The sequence below is a fragment of the Suncus etruscus genome, chromosome 8 (assembly GCF_024139225.1).
Source record: "Suncus etruscus isolate mSunEtr1 chromosome 8, mSunEtr1.pri.cur, whole genome shotgun sequence".
In the NCBI taxonomy this organism is placed as follows: Eukaryota; Metazoa; Chordata; class Mammalia; order Eulipotyphla; family Soricidae; genus Suncus; species Suncus etruscus.
In genome coordinates this window covers 68,970,238-68,990,474 of record NC_064855.1, presented here as the reverse complement: position 1 = coordinate 68,990,474, position 20,237 = coordinate 68,970,238, and the positions used below count along the sequence as shown (strand labels likewise).

The 20,237-nt window shown below is 39.0% G+C and overlaps 1 protein-coding gene across 1 annotated transcript in view; it reads right to left on the bottom strand.

The window, feature by feature from the left end:
• The window catches only part of EPSTI1 (epithelial stromal interaction 1), a 118,745-nt gene that overhangs the window by 32,771 nt on the left and 65,737 nt on the right, over positions 1-20,237 (bottom strand). The window contains 2 exon segments of the mRNA XM_049778492.1: positions 1,179-1,262; positions 17,954-18,047. Of these exon segments, the coding sequence (XP_049634449.1) occupies positions 1,179-1,262; positions 17,954-18,047 (178 nt within the window).

Here is a 20,237-nt window from a genome sequence, read left to right as displayed (position 1 = left end):
GTCCAACTCTGAAGAAAAACATGATTAGTAAATAAAAAAATTAATTTTTATTACTTAAAATGACTGCTCAACCTGAAAATTAAATCCCAGACCTGATTTTCTAATCTACTGAGCATATTTTCTTCATGAAATGGTCTACCTTTAATTATTTTTCATGTTCAAATATATACAGCAAATTTTATAAAATGCCACTTAAAATTCACTAAAGGATACTAAAGTTGGTACTTTTGAACTAACCACTAACTGTCACCATTATTTTCATCTCAAGAGCTTTTGACCCAAGCTAAGCCTAAATGTTAAGTAAGGTCATCAACTTGTAACACATTTTCCAGTTACCATAACAGAAAGCTCAATCTAATGACAACTACCCAAGTAGCCTTTTTCTTAAGACTCTATATTCATTCCACTGACATCTCTGAAATTCTCACATATTTTGTAAACATGTATGGCATCTTGAAGAATATTTTTTTAGTATTCTCTGAACACTATTTAAATGTGATAAGCTTTTATTTTAAAAACGACATGATAGTGGTTGTGTTTGTGGATCCCAAAATACAAGTGTTTCTATCATCTTCTTTATGAACTGCTGGCTCCTAAAATAGCAAGCACACATCATACCCACTAGAGCCCACATGTAGCAAAATAACACAGAATTTTGATAGAAGTAACTACCATATCACTGTTCTCATAAAACATACCTAACTCCCACATTTTTTTATGTTTGTATTATTTTTTTCAGGATTTTTATGTATGTCAATATTTCACAAACCTGCCAAATTATCTAGTTACACCTTATTTTACCTAAAACAAAGATCATCCCTGGTTCCTTTGTATGTTTGTTTACATTTGGATTTACCCCAGAACAGAGATTATCTTATTTGTAAACCTAGGTGAGACTGGCTAAGGATAGCCTGAGCACTCTGAGCTCTCTGTCCTTACTGCCCCACCCAGAGGGTCTCTGTACTCCGTAAAAACAGCAGTCATGGCAGGCAGCAAGCTCTCCATATGAGATTGAAGACTGCCAGACTACATGTGTTTCACCCTAAGCCAGTTTTGAATTATTTGAGGCACGACCCTGATTTAGACTCGTTCCCCGGGGGTTGGAGATCCAGCACATCGGGTGGTTTTACATAGTACCACATGCAAATAATTAGCACTGTCTTATTTCTTGTGCATACCTTCTGGTGTTGTTCCTCTTTCATCCTTTGGAATTTTCTATTTTCTTCTTCCTTTAAAGAATCCTTATAAGACCGGTATCTGAACTGTAAAAATAATTGGGGTGGAGACAGTAGAGAGTTAATAGGAAAAAAATAAGCAAAATATACTAGTCTGCTTACCAAGTAACTAGTTCTAATAGCACAACATCATACTGAGCATACAGTAAGATCTTCATACACACTGCTTATTGAGTGATTTATGCATGTGTCTGAAGCTGTCCCATGGGATATATAAAAAGAAGGCTAACGTAAGCACAATCAGCCAGCATATTTTAGAGGATGATCTGAATGTTTGTTTAATTAAGTTTTTAAAATAACCTCTCAGAGACAATCAACATAGTTTATTCATTCTAGTGAGAAGGATTTAAAATATAATCAAACTCAATTTTTTTCAAGAATATCCCAACTAGCCAATATCAGAGACAAGTAATAGTGACACTGACTTTGAAGCATAGCATATCTATTGCTCATTAATGGTATGCTATTAAGTAGCTTGTCAAATGGTGATTGATACCATATAATACCAAATATGCAGATCTTTCTAAACCTTTGCATTCTTAATTAGAACTTGAAGTTCATTTCCAGTTCTGAAAGCTTATTTTCCTTTATGAACACAACTTATTTCTGTAAGGAGATATGGAAACTGTTCTGTAAGAAGGAACACGGGATAGATTGGAAAGATAGTACAGCAAGTAAGGTGCTTTGCCCTGCATGAGACCGACCCAGGTTCAATCCCCAACCCCATACAGTCACCTGAGCCTACCAGAAGTAATTCCTGAGCACAGAGACAAGAGTATCCCCTGAGCATCACTGGATGTGGCCCCAAAATATAAAGAACTTAAACAAAAATAAAAACACAGGAATCTGGCTGTAGTAGAAACTCCAGGAGAAATCTTGGAGCTAGCACAAACAAACCCATGTCCTTTCCTCACACTGACACTGTCAGCATGCATTCTGGAATAATAAGAGATCTAGTATTCTTTCTTCTCATTTTTCTACACTTTGTCTTCCACAAAATGGTTTGTAGCCCAGCCTCAGTAAAGAAGAGTAGTCAGCTTGACAAACTAATGAATAGGAAAGTTCATTATCTCAGAAAACATCCTGCAACATCATGGTACAAGGTCACATATTTCAGATCTGATTTTGTTTGCTTAGTAATCTTCAAAGTTTCTGTAAATTGGTCCTCCTTTATTCCTCACTATAATATTCTTAAATATTCCTATTTCAGAAGGGTTCTTCTATGTACTGTTCAGGAGGTCCAGGGGGCACCTGTCTCCCAGAAATTATTGGCCAACCAGACAGGTGAGTCAATATGAGGACTCAACAAGGTGGTATTTCAGGCCATGCAGTACTGACAATTACTTAGGCAACCCTGGTAGTTCTTGGTTGCCTTTCATGTTGTACCCCATGAAGGTTGGAGGACCATGTGTTCTGACAATTAAAAATGGAACTGCCACATGCAACACATATGCATTAACTCCTATATTAACTTTCTGGCCCCCTCAAGTATTTTTTTAATTCACTCATCCATTTCTGCTACTGTAAAAACTCTAAGAAAATTGTATGAAAATCTTTTCAGAAAAAGAGCAAGACATTCAGACCTGTATCATCTATTATACCACCAATTAGAAAAGTGGAGGTCAAGATGAGTTCAAAAGTCTCATGTAACTGATAATAGGATTCTCACCACTAGAGCGAGGGGAGAAGAGGGCAGGGAAGGGAACACTATGATAGTGGTGGGAGGTAAGTGGAAACCCTGCAGGAGGTCAAGATGCTGAAAGAATAACAGATATGTGTGTAAATTAGTAACAGTATTGTAAGCCAAAGTGCTTTTTAAAAAGGACTAAAAATTTTGGGGCCCGGTGCAATGATGCTAGCAGTAATATGTCTACTTTGCAATAAGGTATATTTTAAGGGTAGAAATTGAAACCAGTAGAGGAAAGGACATTTTGTGAGCAATAAAAAATTTAGCTTTGCTATAGTCTTCTAGTGCTGTCTAGTATTGTTGCTTGGGTGGCAAACAACTGAAATAAAACATAGTTCTGGAGCATAGAAGCCAAAACCAAATGTTTGCAAGTTTGGTTTCTTATGACAATGGGAGGATGATCTAGGCATCTTCCCTTGACTTGTAGATGGTTGTATTCTGCATATATTTCTTTACATCTTCTTCCCACTGTTCTTGCCTCTATACACACACACACACACACACACACACACACACACTCAAAAAACCTTTTTGTAAGAGTAGCTTTTCCATTGGATTAGACCAGTGGTCAGCAACCTGCAGCTCGCGAACCACATGTGGCTCTTTACACTTTTAATCTGGTTCTTCTGTGTGCCGGGCGGCCACTCCAGGAGTCAGGACTCTGCTCCTAGCCTCTGCCAGTGCACACCCTGTGTGGCTCTCAAAATAAATTTCAATCATGGTTTTTGCGAGATTTGGCTCAGTTGAAAAAAAAGGTTGCCAACCACTGGATTAGACCCATCTAAGTGATCTTATTTTTACCTAATAACTTCCATAAGAGGCAATTTCCAAATGGGTGACATCCATTAGTTACTGAATAAATAAACTGGGGAGACACTTGAACTCACAAGAATGAAGTTTCTTTATTTTTTTTCTTCAGACAGATAGCACTTTAATTTTTAATTGGTAACTTCAATTTCATAAGCCAAACAAGAAGCTTCTGGACCTCATATGCAAGAATTAACAGGTATAATAAAGGTACATTTAATCAGATGGTAGCAGATTATGCCACTTGGTATTTTTCATATTATTTCATATTTTGCATATAACTATGTCAACAATACTACAGCCTCTAATGTTAAAGGAGTTACATAAATTTTGTGACTTTAGATTGCTTTGTGTACTGCTAAGAAATGTTATAATGTACTACAATCTGGGGACTTGAGGGACAAAGCAATTATGCATGTGTTTTGTTTTATTTTTCTTAATTTTTTTGGCTGAAAATGAGAATTCTGTTTGTCGGTGATTGTATTCCCACTGTAACTTCACATGGTCCTCTCTCTTTGCATCTTTATCTTCATAAAATAAAAAAAATATGAAAAATAACAAGAATGAAGTTTTTATTTCAAAATAGTGAACAAAAACTGTTTCTTTCCTAATTTTTCTCAACAGTTATTCTTAACAGAGAATTATAAAATAAATACAAATCAAGAGAAATATGGGTCCCAAATAAAAATTCTAAAAAAGTAGATGAAAAAGGAAGTAAGTGACTTAGAGGAAAAGATAAATGAGTGTTGGCTAGGGATAGAGGTCACCCATATAAAAAGCAGGATTCGAGAACAAAAGGTAATGGCTATTGGGGAGCACAGATGATCAGAGGATACTGTGCCTGACCAGGAAACCCTTGTGCCTATTCTCACAACCTTGATAGGATAGTAAAGAACCATCTCTGGATAAACTAAGCAAGGCCCACCTAGTACACAACATAATGACATAGCAGAAACAATTCCAAACTTTTTTTTGGGGAGGGTGGCACACCCGGCTGTACTCAAGGGTTACTCCTGGCTATCTGCTCAGAAATAGCTCCTGGCAGGCACGGGGGACCATATGGGATGCCGGGATTCGAACCAACCACCTTAGGTCCTGGTCCTGGATCGGCTGCTTGCAAGGCAAATACTGCTGTGCTATCTCTCCAGCCCCAACAATTCTAAACTTTGAATAAGATACTTGTGTAAAATTCTGCGTATTAAGCAAAGGAGGGTCTTTGAAGTTTTCCTCTAATACCTATACAGTTTCCTTAGAGAGGTAGAATTTGGTGTTTATCTATAAAACAAAGGTAGAATTGGTATTTACCAAATCTAAATGTGTTTCCAACTTCCTTTGCACATTGGAATCACTTGGAGCAGTTTTATATGTCTACATGGAAATGCACAGCCAGAGAAACACTTTGTAGAAGTGTCTGCACTGTAGAAATGTAGAAGAGGAGCCGGTTGGTAGAGCAATCACCATCACTCAAGGAGGGTATGCAAAGAAGTTTTTTTTTTTTAAGTGGTAGAGGAAAAAGAGAGCTCTTAGACATTTAAAATATATACAAATCTCGGGCCCGGAGAGATAGCACAGCGGTGTTTGCCTTGCAAACAGCCGACCCAGGACCAAAGGTGGTTGGTTCAAATCCCGGTGTCCCATATGGTCCCCCGTGCCTGCCAGGAGCTATTTCTGAGCAGACAGCCAGGAGTCACCCCTGGGCAACGCCGGGTGTGACCCAAAAACCCAAAAAAAAAAAAAAATATATATATATATATATATATATACAAATCTCCTCGAAAATATAAGTCAGAAAAATATTTAGGACACAGGTTGCCGAACTTAGTTGCCTACCACTCCTCTTCAGAAAGAAATATTACTCAGTGCCTACTTGGAAATCTACCCATTTTAAATAAAGAGAATGTCCTCTGCCCATGCATCAAAGTTCATTCCCATACTCTCTTGGAGCAATCTAGGTAATTTTTAGAAAAATTGCTCTAGAATATGAAGGCATGTGTGATAAAATCAGATATACAGACACACACACACACATTAGAGTGCATAGCTCTGGTGGCTCAGAAAGGTGTTGGGCCTGAGCAGCCCTGAGATGTTAGACCCAAAAAAGTGCACCAAATATTGTTGGGAGTTATCCCAAGGTCCTGAAACTACTAGGGAATCTTTTCCCCAAAATAAGATCCAGAAGATCTATTATGAAGCATGTTTCTAAAAAGATACTCAGACACACCTGCCTGTGAATATTATGAATTCTAGACAAATAATGAAAAAATGTATGCAGGCTTCAGAGGTGGGTCAGGACATACACACACTGATTCCTGCTGGTTTCTGCAAGGAGTCAGAAGAGTGCAGAAGCAATCTTGGGTCATGCTCTTTTCAGCTGCCTGAGACTGGATTTCATCAGCGTTCCTGCCAGTGATCCTGCCTCCTTTAGAGGTGGGTGGAACATACACACACTGATTCCTGCTGATTTCTGCCCGGAGCCAGAAGGGCACAGAAGCCATCTTGGGCCACGTGATTTCCAGCTGCCTGAGACTGGATTTCATCAGCATTCTGCCGGTGATCCTGCCTGCTTCAAAGGTGAATGTCAATTTTCTGGGTGACCCTGGAGACCACAGTGAAGGTTTTGGAGGCTTCAAACTCTTTCACCTTTGTCAGTAAGAGGATGGGAAGCCCCAACCATCTGAGGGGATTATTCATTTCAGACTAGGATTAAAGTTCTAAAGAATTTCTGGGAACTCAGATGCCAGCACCCCATCTGCCTGTCTTCTGTGCTGTGCTACATTTTTGGCCTGATTTCATCCTGTGTGTGGCTCATCTGCAATGTATCACCTTCCCTGGAGACTTCCCTGGAGGTGAGTTTACACACCCAGAAAGGGAGGAGCCAGAGGAGTGTGGCCGATAGGCTTTGCTTCACAGCCCTGCACATCATTTAGCCAATGAATACAACCACAACACATAGAAAAACCCACAATACAAGTGTGACAATGGGGAAACAATGCAGGCCAGCGCCAGACATAGAGAATGAAGATGGCAACTCTGATGACTTGAACATGACCAACCAACTAGTCAGTCTCTCAGATAAGGAGTTTAGAGTCGCAATATGGAAGATGTTCAAAGAACTCAAAGAAAGTATAGAAGAAAACACTAATAAGAATCAAGAGAATATGAAGATAGAAATCAGAAAACTCCAAACTAAAATTTCAGGTCAAATATCAGGTCTGAAAAACTCAGTAGATTAATTAAAGTAAAACATGGTTGAGCTTTCCCACGGGTTAACAGCAGCTGAGGATAGATTTAGTACACTGGAAGATGAGATGAATAACAATTCCATATAGCAGAAGAAATTGGAAAAAATCCTTAAAGCAAATGATCAAACAATGGGAAAATTACTCAAAGAATGGGAACAGATGAAAATAGAAGTCTATGATAAGCTCAACAGAAACAACTTAAGAATCATTGGAGTCCCAGAGACCCAGGAAGAAAATCTCCAGAAAGAATCAACGGTCGGGGCCGGGCGGTGGCGCTGGAGGTAAGGTGCCTGCCTTACCTGCGCTAGCCTAGGAGACGGACCGCGGTTCGATCCCCCGGCGTCCCATATGGTCCCCCATATGGAGCGACTTCTGAGCGCATAGCCAGGAGTAACCCCTGAGCGTTACCGGGTGTGGCCCAAAAAAAAAAAAAAAAGAAAAAAAAGAATCAACGGTCAAGAACATCATTAAAGAGAAACTACCAGAGCTAATGAATACATGGGATCAAATCCTGCATGCCCGAGACTACCAACTAAAAGAGACCCCAGAAAAAAACACCCCAAGACACATCCTAGTCACAATGACGAATCCCACAGATAGAGACAGAATTCTGAAAGCAGCAAGATTGAAAAGAAAAATTACATTCAAGAGAACATCCTTGAGATTTACTGCAGACCTGTCACCAGAGACACTCAAGGCCAGAAGGCAGTGGTGGGACATAGTGATAAAACTCAATGAAATAAATGCTTCACCTAGAATACTGCACCCAGCAAAACTCACTTTCAGGTTTGAAGGAGCAATACATGGTTTCACAGACAAACAACAGCTCAGAAACTTTACAGACTCAAAACCATTCTTAAAAGAAAAACTGAACGGCCTACTTTAAGACAAGACTGACTAACAGACACACCAAACTTCAATATAAAGATGGCACTAACTCCCAGGACAATTCTTTCTCTCAATATCAATGGACTAAATGCACCAGTTAAGAGACACAGTGTGGCTAAAAAACTCAATCCAACCTGCTGCCTACAAAAAAATGCACCTGGATAGACAGAACAAACATAGACTCAAAATAAAAGGCTGGAGAAAAAGCATCCAAGCAAACAACACCCATAAAAAAGCTGGAGTGGCCATATTAATATCAGATGATGCAAACTTTATACTTAGGAAAGTTGTAAGGGACAAAGATGGACATTTTGTATTAATCAGGAAGAAATCACTCTCCTAAACATATATGCACCAAATGAGGGGCCAGCAAAATATTTAATAAAATTGTTGACAAATCTGAAAAATAATATCAATAACAACACAATAATTGTGGGAGACCTCAACATGGCATTGTCAACACTTGATAGGCCAACCAGACTGAAACCAAACAAGAATATACTAGACCTGAAAAGAGAAATGGAGGAAAGAGGCCTAGTAGATATATACAGGACACTCCACCCCTAGAAGCCTGGATACACATACTTCTCTAATGTACATGGGATATTCTCCTGGATAAACTATATGCTAACACATTTTGCAGGCTACCTTCGTTGACCACAAGGCCCTGAAATTATATGTGAACTACAAAGGGACTCAGAAGAAAAACTTTAACACCTGGAAGTTAAACAGCCTAATACTGAATAACCAGTGGGTTCAAGATGAAATCAAAAAGGAAATCAAAACCTTCCTGAAAACAAATGACAATGGAGAAACAAACTATCAGAACCTATGGGACACAGCAAAAGCAGTAATGAGAGAAAAATTTATAGCTTTGCAAGGACACATCAGGAAAGACGAAGGGGCATACCTGAATAGCTTAATGATGCAGCTCATAGAATTAGAAAGTACTCAACAAAAGGACCCAAAAATAGGGAGACAGAAGGAAATAACAAAGCTGAGAGCAGAAATCAATGAAGTGGAAACTCGCAAAACAATCCAAAAGATCAACGAAAGCAGAAGTTGGTTCTTTGAAAAAATAAACAAGATTGATAGACCACTGGCAAAACTAACAAAGAAAGAGAGAGAAACTTGATAACTTGTATTAGGAATGAAAAAGGAGAGATCACTACTGATATGGTAGAGATCCAAAGGGTAATCAGAAACTACTTTGAGAAACTCTATGCCACTAAAAATGAAAACCTGGAAGGAATGGATAAATTTTTGGACTCCTATAATCTTCCACAGTTGAATAAAGAGGATGTAGCATATATAAATACCCACCACTATTGAGTAAATTAAGACAGTAATCAAATGTCTGCCCAAAAACAAAAGCCCAGGCCCAGATGGATTTACTAATGAATTCTTTCAAACCTTTCAAGAGGAACTACTACCAATCCTGGCAAGACTCTTTCATGAAATCTAAAAAAACTGGAACACTTCCAAATAGCTTTTATGAAGCCAACATCACCTTGATACCTAAACCAGACAGAGATGCTACCAAAAAAAAAATTACAGACCAATATCCCTGATGAATGCAAATGCAAAGATCCTCAACAAAATCCTGGCAAATAGGATTCAATGCCTCATTAAGAAGATCATCCACTACGATCAAGAAGGTTTCATCCCAGGAATACAAGGTTGGTTTAACATCCATAAATCTATCAACATAATACACAACACCAACAACAAGAAAAATAAAAATCACATGATCATATAAGTAGACACAGAGAAAGCATTTGATAACACCCATTCTTGATCAAAACTCTCAGCAAGATGGGAATGGAAGGAACCTTTCTCAATATAGTTAAGGCCATCTACCACAAGCCAGAGGCAAATATTGTCCTCAATGAAAAAAAACTAAAAGCCTTTCCTCTAAATTCTGGCACAAGACAAGGCTGTCCTCTCTCACCACTCCTATTCAACATAGCACTGGAAGTACTTGCGATTAGGCAAGAAAAAGATATCAAGGGAATCCAGATAGGAAAGGAAGTCAAGCTCTCGCTGTTTGCAGATGGCATGATACTCTACTCAGAAAACCCTAAAGTCTCTATGAAAAAGCTTCTAGAAACAATAGACTCATATAGCAAGGTGGCAGACCAAAAAATTAACACAAAAAATCAATGGCCTTTCTATACACCAATAATAATAAGGAAGAAATGGACATTAAGATAACAACCCCATTCACAATAGTGATCTTGAAATCAACTTGACTAAAAATATGAAGGACTTATACAAAGAAAACTATAAAATTCTGCTCCAAGAAATAAGAGAGGATACGCGAAAATGGAAGCACATACCCTGCTCATGGATTGGCAGGATTAACATCATTAAAATGGCAATACTCCCCAAAGCATTGTACAGATTTAATGCGATCCCTCTAAAGATACCCATGACATTCTTCAAAGAAGTGGATCAGGCACTTTTGAAATTCATTTGGAACAATAAATACTCTAGAATAGCTAAAGCAATCATTGGAAAAAAGAATATGGGAGCCCGAAGAGATAGCACAGTGGCATTTGCCTTGCAAGCAGCCGATCCAGGACCTAAGGTGGTTGGTTCAAATCCTGATGTCCCATATGGTCCCCCGTGCCTACCAGGAGCTATTTCTGATCAGACAGCCAGGAGTAACCCCTGAGCACCATCGAGTGTGGCCCAAACACCAAAAAAAAAAAAAAAAAAAAAAAAAAAAGAATATGGGAAGAATTACTTTCCCCAACTTTAAACTTTACTACAAAGCAATACTTATCAAAACAACAGGGTATTAGAATAAGGACAGGCCCTCAGATCAGTGGAATAGGCTTGACTACTCTGAGAATGTTCCCCAGACATACAATCACCTAATTTTTGATAAAGGAGCAAGAAATCCTACATGGATCAAAGAAAGCCTCTTCAACAAGTGGTGTTGGCACAACTGGCTAGCCACTTGCAAAAAATTGAACTTAGACCCCCAGCTAACATCATGTACGAAGGTTAAATCCACATGGATTAAAGACCTCGATATCAGACCCGAAACCATAAGATGCATAGAACAACACGTAGGTAAAACACTCCAGGACATTGAGACTAAAGGCATCTTCAAGGAGGAAACTGCACTCTTCAAGCAAGTGAAAGCAGAGATTAACAGATGGGAATATATTAAACTGAGAAGCTTCTGCACCTCAAAAGAAATAGCACTCAGGATACAAGAGCCCCCCACTGAGTGGGAGAAACTATTCACTCAATACCCATCAGACAAGGGGCTAATCTCCAAAATATACAAGGCACTGATGAAACTTTACAAGAAAAAAAAACATCTAATCCCATCAAAAAATGGGGAGAAGAAATGGACAGACACTTTGACAAAGAAGAAATACAAATGGCCAAAACACATGAAAAAATGCTCCACATCACCACATCAGGGAGATGCAAATCAAAACAATGATGAGGTACCACCTCACACCCCAGAGATTGGCACACATAACAAAGAATGAGAACAAGCAGTGTGGAGAGAAAGGAATTCTTTTCCACTGCTGGTGGGAATGCCGTCTAGTTCAACCTTTATGGAAAGCAATATGGAGATTCCTCCAAAAACTGGAAATCAACTCCCATACGACCCAGCTATACCACTCCTAGACTCCTAGGAATATACCCTAGGAACACAAAAATACAATACAAAAATCCCTTCCTTACACCTATATTCATTGCAGCACTATTTACCATAGCAAAACTCTGGAAACAGCCAAGATACCCTTCAACAGATGAATGACTAAAGAAACTGTGGTACCTATACACAATGGAATATTATGCAGCTGTCAGGAGAGATGAAGTCATGAAATTTTCCTATACATGATGTATATGTAACCTATTATGCTGAATGAAATAAGTCAGAGAGAGAGAGAGAAAGATGCAGAATGGTCTCACTCATCTATGGGTTTTAAGAAAAATGAAAGACATTCTTGCAATAATAACTTTCAGACACAAAAGAGAAAAGAGCTGGAAGTTACAGCTCACCTCGTGAAGCTCACCACAAACAAGGATGAGTTTAGTTAGAGAAATAACTACGTTTTTAACTATCCTAATAATGAGAATGTACGAGGGAAATAGAAAGACTGTCTAGAGTAGAGGTGGGGGTTGGGTGGGGAGGAGTGAGATTTGGGACATTGGTGATGGGAATGTTGCACTGGTGATGGGTGGTGTTTTTACATGACTGAAACCCAAACACAATCAAGTATGTAATAAAGTTGTTTAAATAAAAAAAATTTAAAAAATATAAAAAAAAGAAAAAATGTATGCAAATCTCTAGATTCATTCCCCAGAATGAATGTATATGACAAATACATACACACACCACCAACAACAATAATAACAATAGAAAATAAACACAAAAATTTTTTCTAGAATTAAAGGTGAGATTCAAAACTAAAAATGAATTAAAATGCCTTTCACCCTACAAAGTACATCAATATGAAGTTATAAAATAACAGGAGAAGACATTTAAATATTTATAGAAAAAAGTATCAGGACTGAAAATTAGATGGCCTAAGATTTTTCAGGAACTGAAGAACAACACCCTTAAATCTTACCAAGAAAAACTCCAATTTCGAGTAAGTACTAGATAATGGCCATCTAAGTTTGAGAATTTACGAGAGTTTCAACATGCAAAGATTGGAACATGCAACTTCTCTTGGGAAGCCACAAATAATATGATCCACCAAAACACAGATATAAGAATCAGAAATCATGGGACTCAACACTGGGAAGTAATATACTCAATTCCCCGGATGGCCTTGAAGCCAGGCCTCTTGCCCTGGACTACACATTACAATTACCTGGGGAGTCCTGAGGATTCATAACTGGAGCCTCAGCACAGCACAGGCTCACTGAGGGTTGACCCAGGCAGCAGTGAATTTTAAAGCTGCTCCAAGTGAATTCAATGTGCAAAGGAAGTTGGAAACTTTTCTGTGAAAGGAAAGTTCCAGAACAATAGCTATGTTATAGGCCTACAGAACAACTAGTCCAAGTGAAATTAGGAGGGACTCAAAAAGTACATTTCCAAGAAGGAAATAAACATGAATTGACATTTGGCAGACAGCAAAGGAAAAAGTACATGGAAATGTACAGCCAGAGAAACACTTTATAGAAGTGTCTACACTGTAGAAATGTAGAAGAGGAGTCCGTTGGTAGAGTAGTCACCATCACTCAAGGAGGGTATGCAAATATTCAGAGAGCACTGAGGAAAGGGTTATATAACATGAGATTTGGGGTGGGGGGGTTTGGGCCACACCCTGTGACACTCAGGGGTTACTCCTGGCTATGCTCTCAGAAGTCGCTCCTGGCTTGGGGGACCATATGGGACACTGGGGGATGGAACCGTGGTCTGTCCTAGGCTAGCGCTGGCAAGGCAGACACCTTACCTCTAGCGCCACCCTGCTGTCCCCAAGAGATTTGTTTTAAAGATGTAAAGAGAAAGAAAATGTAGAGCATTCTAACTGGCTCGCCACTGTAATATTTACATAATTGTAAAAAAGAAAGCCTAAAATGCTAAAAAAAAATCATATTGAAACTGATATTAAATGATTAAGAATTTAATAGGATTAATTAATAGGTGAGCAATATACATAATATACATGTTAACAGATAAGCAAAAGGAACAGCATAGACAGGGTATAGAAATAAACACTTGCCCCATGTTAATGGCTGGGAGCAATACCTTACTCTATAGCCTGGCAGAAATTAGGACAGGTGATCCTGAATGATTGAGTAAACCCAGTGTGATCACAAGTATCCTCTAAGAGAATAACAGAAAGGTACAAGAGCTGAGTAAAGGTGAAATGAGGATGGCAGAATGGCAAGGTAGTCATATGCCAAGAAACCAAGTTTCTGGCCAAGGCTTGATCAGCTTCACTGCATATGGAAAACCTAGTCTTTGTCTCAATCCAGCATTTTCTCTTTCATTCTCATTTCTGACTTCTGGACTACAGAATTATATGAGAACATATATGTATTTTAAGTCACTGAGTTTATAGTCATTTGTGCCAATAGAAGTGAGGAAGGACAGGAGTGGAAGCCAGATGGAAGGCATGAGAGAGATAAGTGCCTTGAAGTTCTGTCATTTTTTTTTCTTTTTGTTCTTTTTAGTTCTGTCATTTTAAAGAACATGTAACACATGGGGGTGGGGACTGTAATAATGAAAGTGCACACACTTTGATACGTAAAAGTGAGAGGATCTGGCTGGAAAGGCCTAAGCTATCAAGCAACACTCTTTAGACATGACCATGCACACAAATCTTCCATTTGTGAAAATGAAAAATTATGGCTCCAACATGAAAAATTTAGGTTCCTATTCCAATCAGAGTGAGACCTAAGATTTATTTGAATATGTATGAGCTCTCAGGAGATGTCCATGGTGTTGGGCCATGGATCAGATCTAGAGTAGAGTTGTGAATGCAAGAAAAGTGAAATGGCAAGAAAATAGGGCTACATTTTCTTTTTTTGGTTTTTGGTTTTTGGGCCACACCCGGTGGTGCTCAGGGGTTACTCCTGGCTGTCTGCTCAGAAATAGTTCCTGGCAGGCATGGGGGACCATATGGAACACCGGGATTCGAACCAACCACCTTTGGTTCTGGATCGGCTGCTTGCAAGGCAAACGCCGCTGTGCTATCTCTCCAGGCCCAGGGCTACATTTTCTAAGTAAGATAAGGCGTACTGAATTTTTTCCTTAACAGAGGACACACTAGGCAGCAGAATCACAGTATGAGGTTTTAAAGGTGTATTTTCTAAAGAAGAAAGAGAAGCAGGTTATAGCAAACCAAGAACTGGAAACTAAATAATATGGAATCAAAAATATTTAATAAATGTCTACAAATGGCAGAGAGATTCTTATATACATGCACACAGCACCAAAGGACTACATTAATCCAGGTATAAGTACTTTTTGTCTGAGTCCTTATTTTGAAGATAGGGGAAAGCCACACTCAGCAGTGCTCAGGGGTTACTTCTGGCTCTGTGCTCAGAAATTGCTCCTGGCAGGCTCAGGGTACCATAAAGGATGCCGGGGATTGAATCTGGGTCCATCCTGGGTCAACCATATGCAAGGCAAGAACTCTACCACTGTGCTATGGCTCAGGCCCCGATTTCTTTTCTTTTTTTTCTGGATTTGTTGTTGTTGTTGTTGTTGTTGTTATTGTCTGAGTCCTTGTTTAACCCCTCAAGAAATTTTCTTGAAGTCTTTTTATTCACATTATTACATAATACTTATTAAGATCCACCAATCCAGGACCACTTCATATTTAATTAAGTGTAAATAATATTTGAGTGTATTTTGAAGTCTAGTAATTTTAATGTTTTTATGTTTAAAGCTGGCAGTGAATCAAGAGAGCAGTGTTCAATTTCACAGTTGGCCAGAGCATGGCTAACAACAGGTGTCTTCTCTAGTCTTCACTAAAGTGCAAAGCACATATTCTAATTTCCTTAAACATGAGAAGTGGTGCTGCATAGCACCCTCTGAGGAATTCTCTGCATATGGATTAGATGCGTGAGGAGAGCATTATACGGGTAAAAATTCAGTTAACTATATGGAACACCAACAAATTATTAATAGTTTGGTGTCAAAATGAGAACATCTAATGAATGCAAGTCACAAGAATCTGTCCTGGGTCCAATCCTGCCATCATTTCTATTAATAGCTTGGAAGCTCCTGTGACTAATTCATGAAAAAAATGTTGCTCTGGGAGACAATTACTGATGCTCCAAATAACAAAATAAAAATGCAGGATGATCTTGTTAAACTGAAGATGATGTGTGTCAAAATTAATAGAGGAAGCACATCGTTTCTGCCAGGTGCTTCAAACCATGGGACTCAGGAAACCCTTCAACAAGAAGACTGTTCTGGCAGCCAAACATCCAATGTGTAAAACTATTCAACACCTTTGCTGGGGGAGGAGGACATTTCTCCGTGGTCACAGTGGATCTAGACACAAGCCAGACTGTCATCAGCACATGATATAAATTTCTCTCCACACTTTCCCCCCAGATCTCTGTTCCCTGATGAAAGAGTTGATATGATTTATGAAACCCACATTAAATGCAGGAAAAAATAAAGAGAACTCAGAAAGTTTGTAAGAGTATAATGACCTTTTCCCAAGGTATTCTGTAATGTCTTCCAGAACTTTAAAACAGGGACATAGAGAAAGTGTAAGAGAAGATGAAAAGCAGATTTAGCTAATGTACCACTCACCTATGCAAACCCTAGCAAAGCCCAAATCATGGGAAAGACTTTTAAAACCTAATTCAATCTTCTCTTTGATTTGCCGTCCTTATCTGAAGTCATGCTTCACTGCATTGACTTGTTTGTATCCATCCAGTCAATAACCAAGCCCTGCCAGTCTCCTCTCCCTGTGGGCCAGCTGGATTTTCATCTCCACTCTCCCCATGAGCCCAGATCAAATCAGGCAAGATCTTTCCTCACCTAGGCCAACACAGAAATCCCAGAGAGGAGTAGTTTTAACTTTTTAACACTATCAGAACAGTGGGAAAAGGAAAAATAGTTCACAGCTTGCTAAAGAAAAACAAAAATCTGATTGATAGTATTACTTCTGTAACAGTATTTATAATAGTATTCTCACATAATCCAGGTACACAGTGAGTTAATCAGCAATATATTTTTTTTTATTTTGGGGCCAGAGTCAGTGGTGTTCAGGACTTACTCCTGACTATGATTTCAGGGATCACTACAGGTGGACTTCAGGGACCATATGTGTGGCATCAGGATTTAAACCTGGGTTTAGCTGCATCTAAGGCAAACACAGTACCTGCCGTATTATCACTCTGATTCTATCAATAATATGTGTGAATGAAAGAGAGAGAAAATGAGAGAGAAAGAGAGATCAAGAGAGAATACAAGAGTAAGAGACAGCAAGAAATCTCTGCAGACCTGCACTGACTGCTCTGTGGACTAGCAGTTGAAAAGCGTTTAGAGGTTTATTGCTTTACATCTATCCTTCATGTAGTTACCAGTGTGATCAGTCTAAAGTGGAAACTTTCTGTAATAGAGCACTTGACTTGAATATGTGAGGCCCTGGATTTGATCTTCAGCACAAAATAAATAAGAAATAAAACAACCTTTAAGTGCTAGCCTTGGTACATGACAAAATGAGATCCAAATTTTCCAGTGTGACATATACACTTTGACAATGATATTCTACCAGAGTAAGTACTATCAGTCTTCTATGTAAGGCTCTTTCATAGGTCACCTTATCTGGGGCTGCCTATACTAGATCTGGTGTACATATAGTAAGGATGCCAAAAATCCTGCAATAGTCAAGAAAACTCACAGTGACCCATTCCACTAAAGCTGTAGCCACACAGATTCTTCTGTTTGCCTGCTTCTCCAGCCTCCTCTCTTCCTCTTTTAGGCTGCAGCCACACAAAATTCTTCTTCCCTTACACAAGCCAGGCTTCTTTTTTCATGTGTGTTGATTAATTGTTGACATTTAGAATGACTCATCACCCTACCAATTTCAGCTTTCATATTAATTGCTTATTTCTATTAGTTGGCTTTATATCTATAGATTTCCCCTCTCCCTTGACTCAGGCCTTTCCAGGAAGATATTGTATATAAGCAGTAGAATTTAGGTGAACATAAAAAATTAAAGAATTGGGGCCGAAGAGATAGCATGGAAGTAGAAAGTTTGCCTTGCATGTAGAAGGACAGTGGTTCGAATCCCAGCATCCCATCTCACTCCCTGAGCCTGCCAGGAGTGATTTCTGAGCGTAGAGCCAGGAGTAACCCCTGAGCGCCGCTGGGTGTGACCCAAAAACAAAACAAAATTTGAGGAATGGCTGGATGGAAGAATAGGAGAGATTAAGGGCTTTTCAGAGGTGCTATTTAGTCTATGAATTCATAATGCAGGTTCTAGCTGCTTTACAACTTAGAATGCTGAAGTCACAGTTTCAGATCATCTGCCCATATTTTAATATTCAATGCTGCAGAGGTCATTTGTTGCCCTCTTAACCTTCATTCACTAAACTTTTTTGAACGTGCCAGATGGCATTCTGTAAGACAGTCCACTTACCCAGGTAGAAGATACCGAGTCACGAGAATCAATTTGACAGGCATTTTTATTTGGTAATTCAGTGTTCAGTTTGCTCAACAGCTCAGACGTTTTGCTAGCAGGAACACAAATGGGAGTTAGTACCTTCATACAAATAAAAAACATTATTACTTATTAAACTTTAAGTGACTAGCCTGGAATATTTTTTGACTGAGGAATAAAATTATTTTAGATGGATAGGTAAGTTTGTGAAAGATGTAAGAGAAAAAGTCAAAACCAAGGTCTATTGCTAGAATGCATTTATTTTAGAATAAATTTGACCTCTTCCTTTGCCTCTACGGATACTGTTGTTGCAATGACACAATCACATGTGTGTTTGGTTGTAGGCTTTTCATATGTCTTATGTATGTGCATTCAGCCCTTCTACTAACTAGTGCATCATAATTTTTAGCTGTGGAGCTCACACACATTCTGGCTTTGCCCTCTATGGATTACTACGGTGCTCATCTATGTTCTTGCTAGAGGTTGTATTCTTGCACTGTTTGCCCATCTTTTTAGTTATAGCACTCACTGGGAGCTGTGCTCTTTACAGTGCCCACATAAATTTGGTGCTGGTGCAGTCAGAAATAACTCATAGTGCCAGGAATCACAGTCAGCTGAACTCTCTAGATTTTATTTGATACATGAAGAGGCAGGAACTTGAGTTTCTAAGCACACCTCAACTTCAAGACTGAATTCTTAAAAAAAAATTTCATTTGAAGTTTTACCAAACTCTGTTTGACCAATACAAAACCTTTTTTTTTTTCTTTACCTTCTGAACTTTGACAAGAGGATACAATGCTTTCATAGCTGCCACCATGCAGGGTCCCTGCTTACTTATTTGAACATTTAGAATTTGACACTCAGACTTCACCTTAGCATTGTGGATTACTCTGTTCCAATATCTTCGCCCATACCAATTTTACACCAGGCCCTTTACCCTTGTTCTCTACTCATCACTCTTCCCTCATGGCTTTAATTACTCCCAGAATGCACAGATGCTCTAATCCATCTGATCCAGTCATTTTCAACTACAATGAATCATGAGCCCCTCTGGGCTCCTGAAAGCAGCATGGACACTCCCCACCCCAACATACACACCTCTGTGTTTGATTTGGACCTTCCATAAAAGATAAAAAGTTCTGTTACTACTGCAACTTTCAATATGCAGTTCTGGGAGTTTTTAGCTTTGAAAAATTGGGAAGAATGATTTCAGAAATGTACTAATTTTAATAAAAAGTTGTTACCCTTAAAAATCCAAACTGTGGGTTCAAGGAAATAACTCCAGACATTTTTAGTTGTTTTATTTAAGCACTGTGGTTATAAATTTGTTCATTGTTGGGTTTAAGTCATACAATGTACATCATCCTTCATCAGTGTACCCTTCCCATCACCATCACTAATGTGTCCCATCTCTCTCCCACCCCTGCCTTGCTCTAGGGCAGGCAATTTGCTTCTCTCTCCCTCCCTCCCTCTCTCTCCCTCTCCCTCTCCCTCTCCCTCTCTCTCTCTCTCTCTCTCTCTCTCTCATTTCTGACATTGGTTTGCACTACTGTTAATGGAGAAGTGCCTTGCATGTTAGTTTCTCCACTTTCAGCACTGAGGATAACTCCAGATTTAATGGCAAGAATGAGAGTTTAATCCCTATAAACTGCATGGCTCATGGGTACCACATGATCTATCGGCCCCAGCATTGCTGGATCTGAGCATTAAACTATTTGGATAATTGACATTACCAGGAATAGTATTCTGTGAAAATTGCTTGGAAAATTTATCAAAAAGTCTAAACCACTGTTTCAGTTTCTCTTCTTGCCTATATCCAGTGCCTATATCCTTACTTAAATGACAGCCCACTATTGATTGGCTTGAATAATTTCTATTATTTTGTTCTCTTCCAGAGGAAGTAATCTTTCCTCTTCCTCTCCACATTAACAATCAAATACCTCACAAACAAATGCTTGATTTATTTTGCACTAGGCACCTCACAGTCTTCTTCCTACCTGCCTCCTTCTTTCTGTTACCCTGATTTTTCTTCCTAATGGGTTAGGCATGGTGCTGAGATCCAATTCATCAAGTGCTCATGACATGGGCATCAAAGGAAACACAAAAGGCCTGATAAAAACAAATGGCTGAGGAGGCCAGTGGAGAATCAAAAGAAGGAATTAGAAATTAAACAGAGATGCCAGCATCACTTTAAATAATTACTTCGGTATAACATGGCATTTGAACAAGGTCAGTGAAGTGAGCCTGGAAAGCAAGAGCTAGA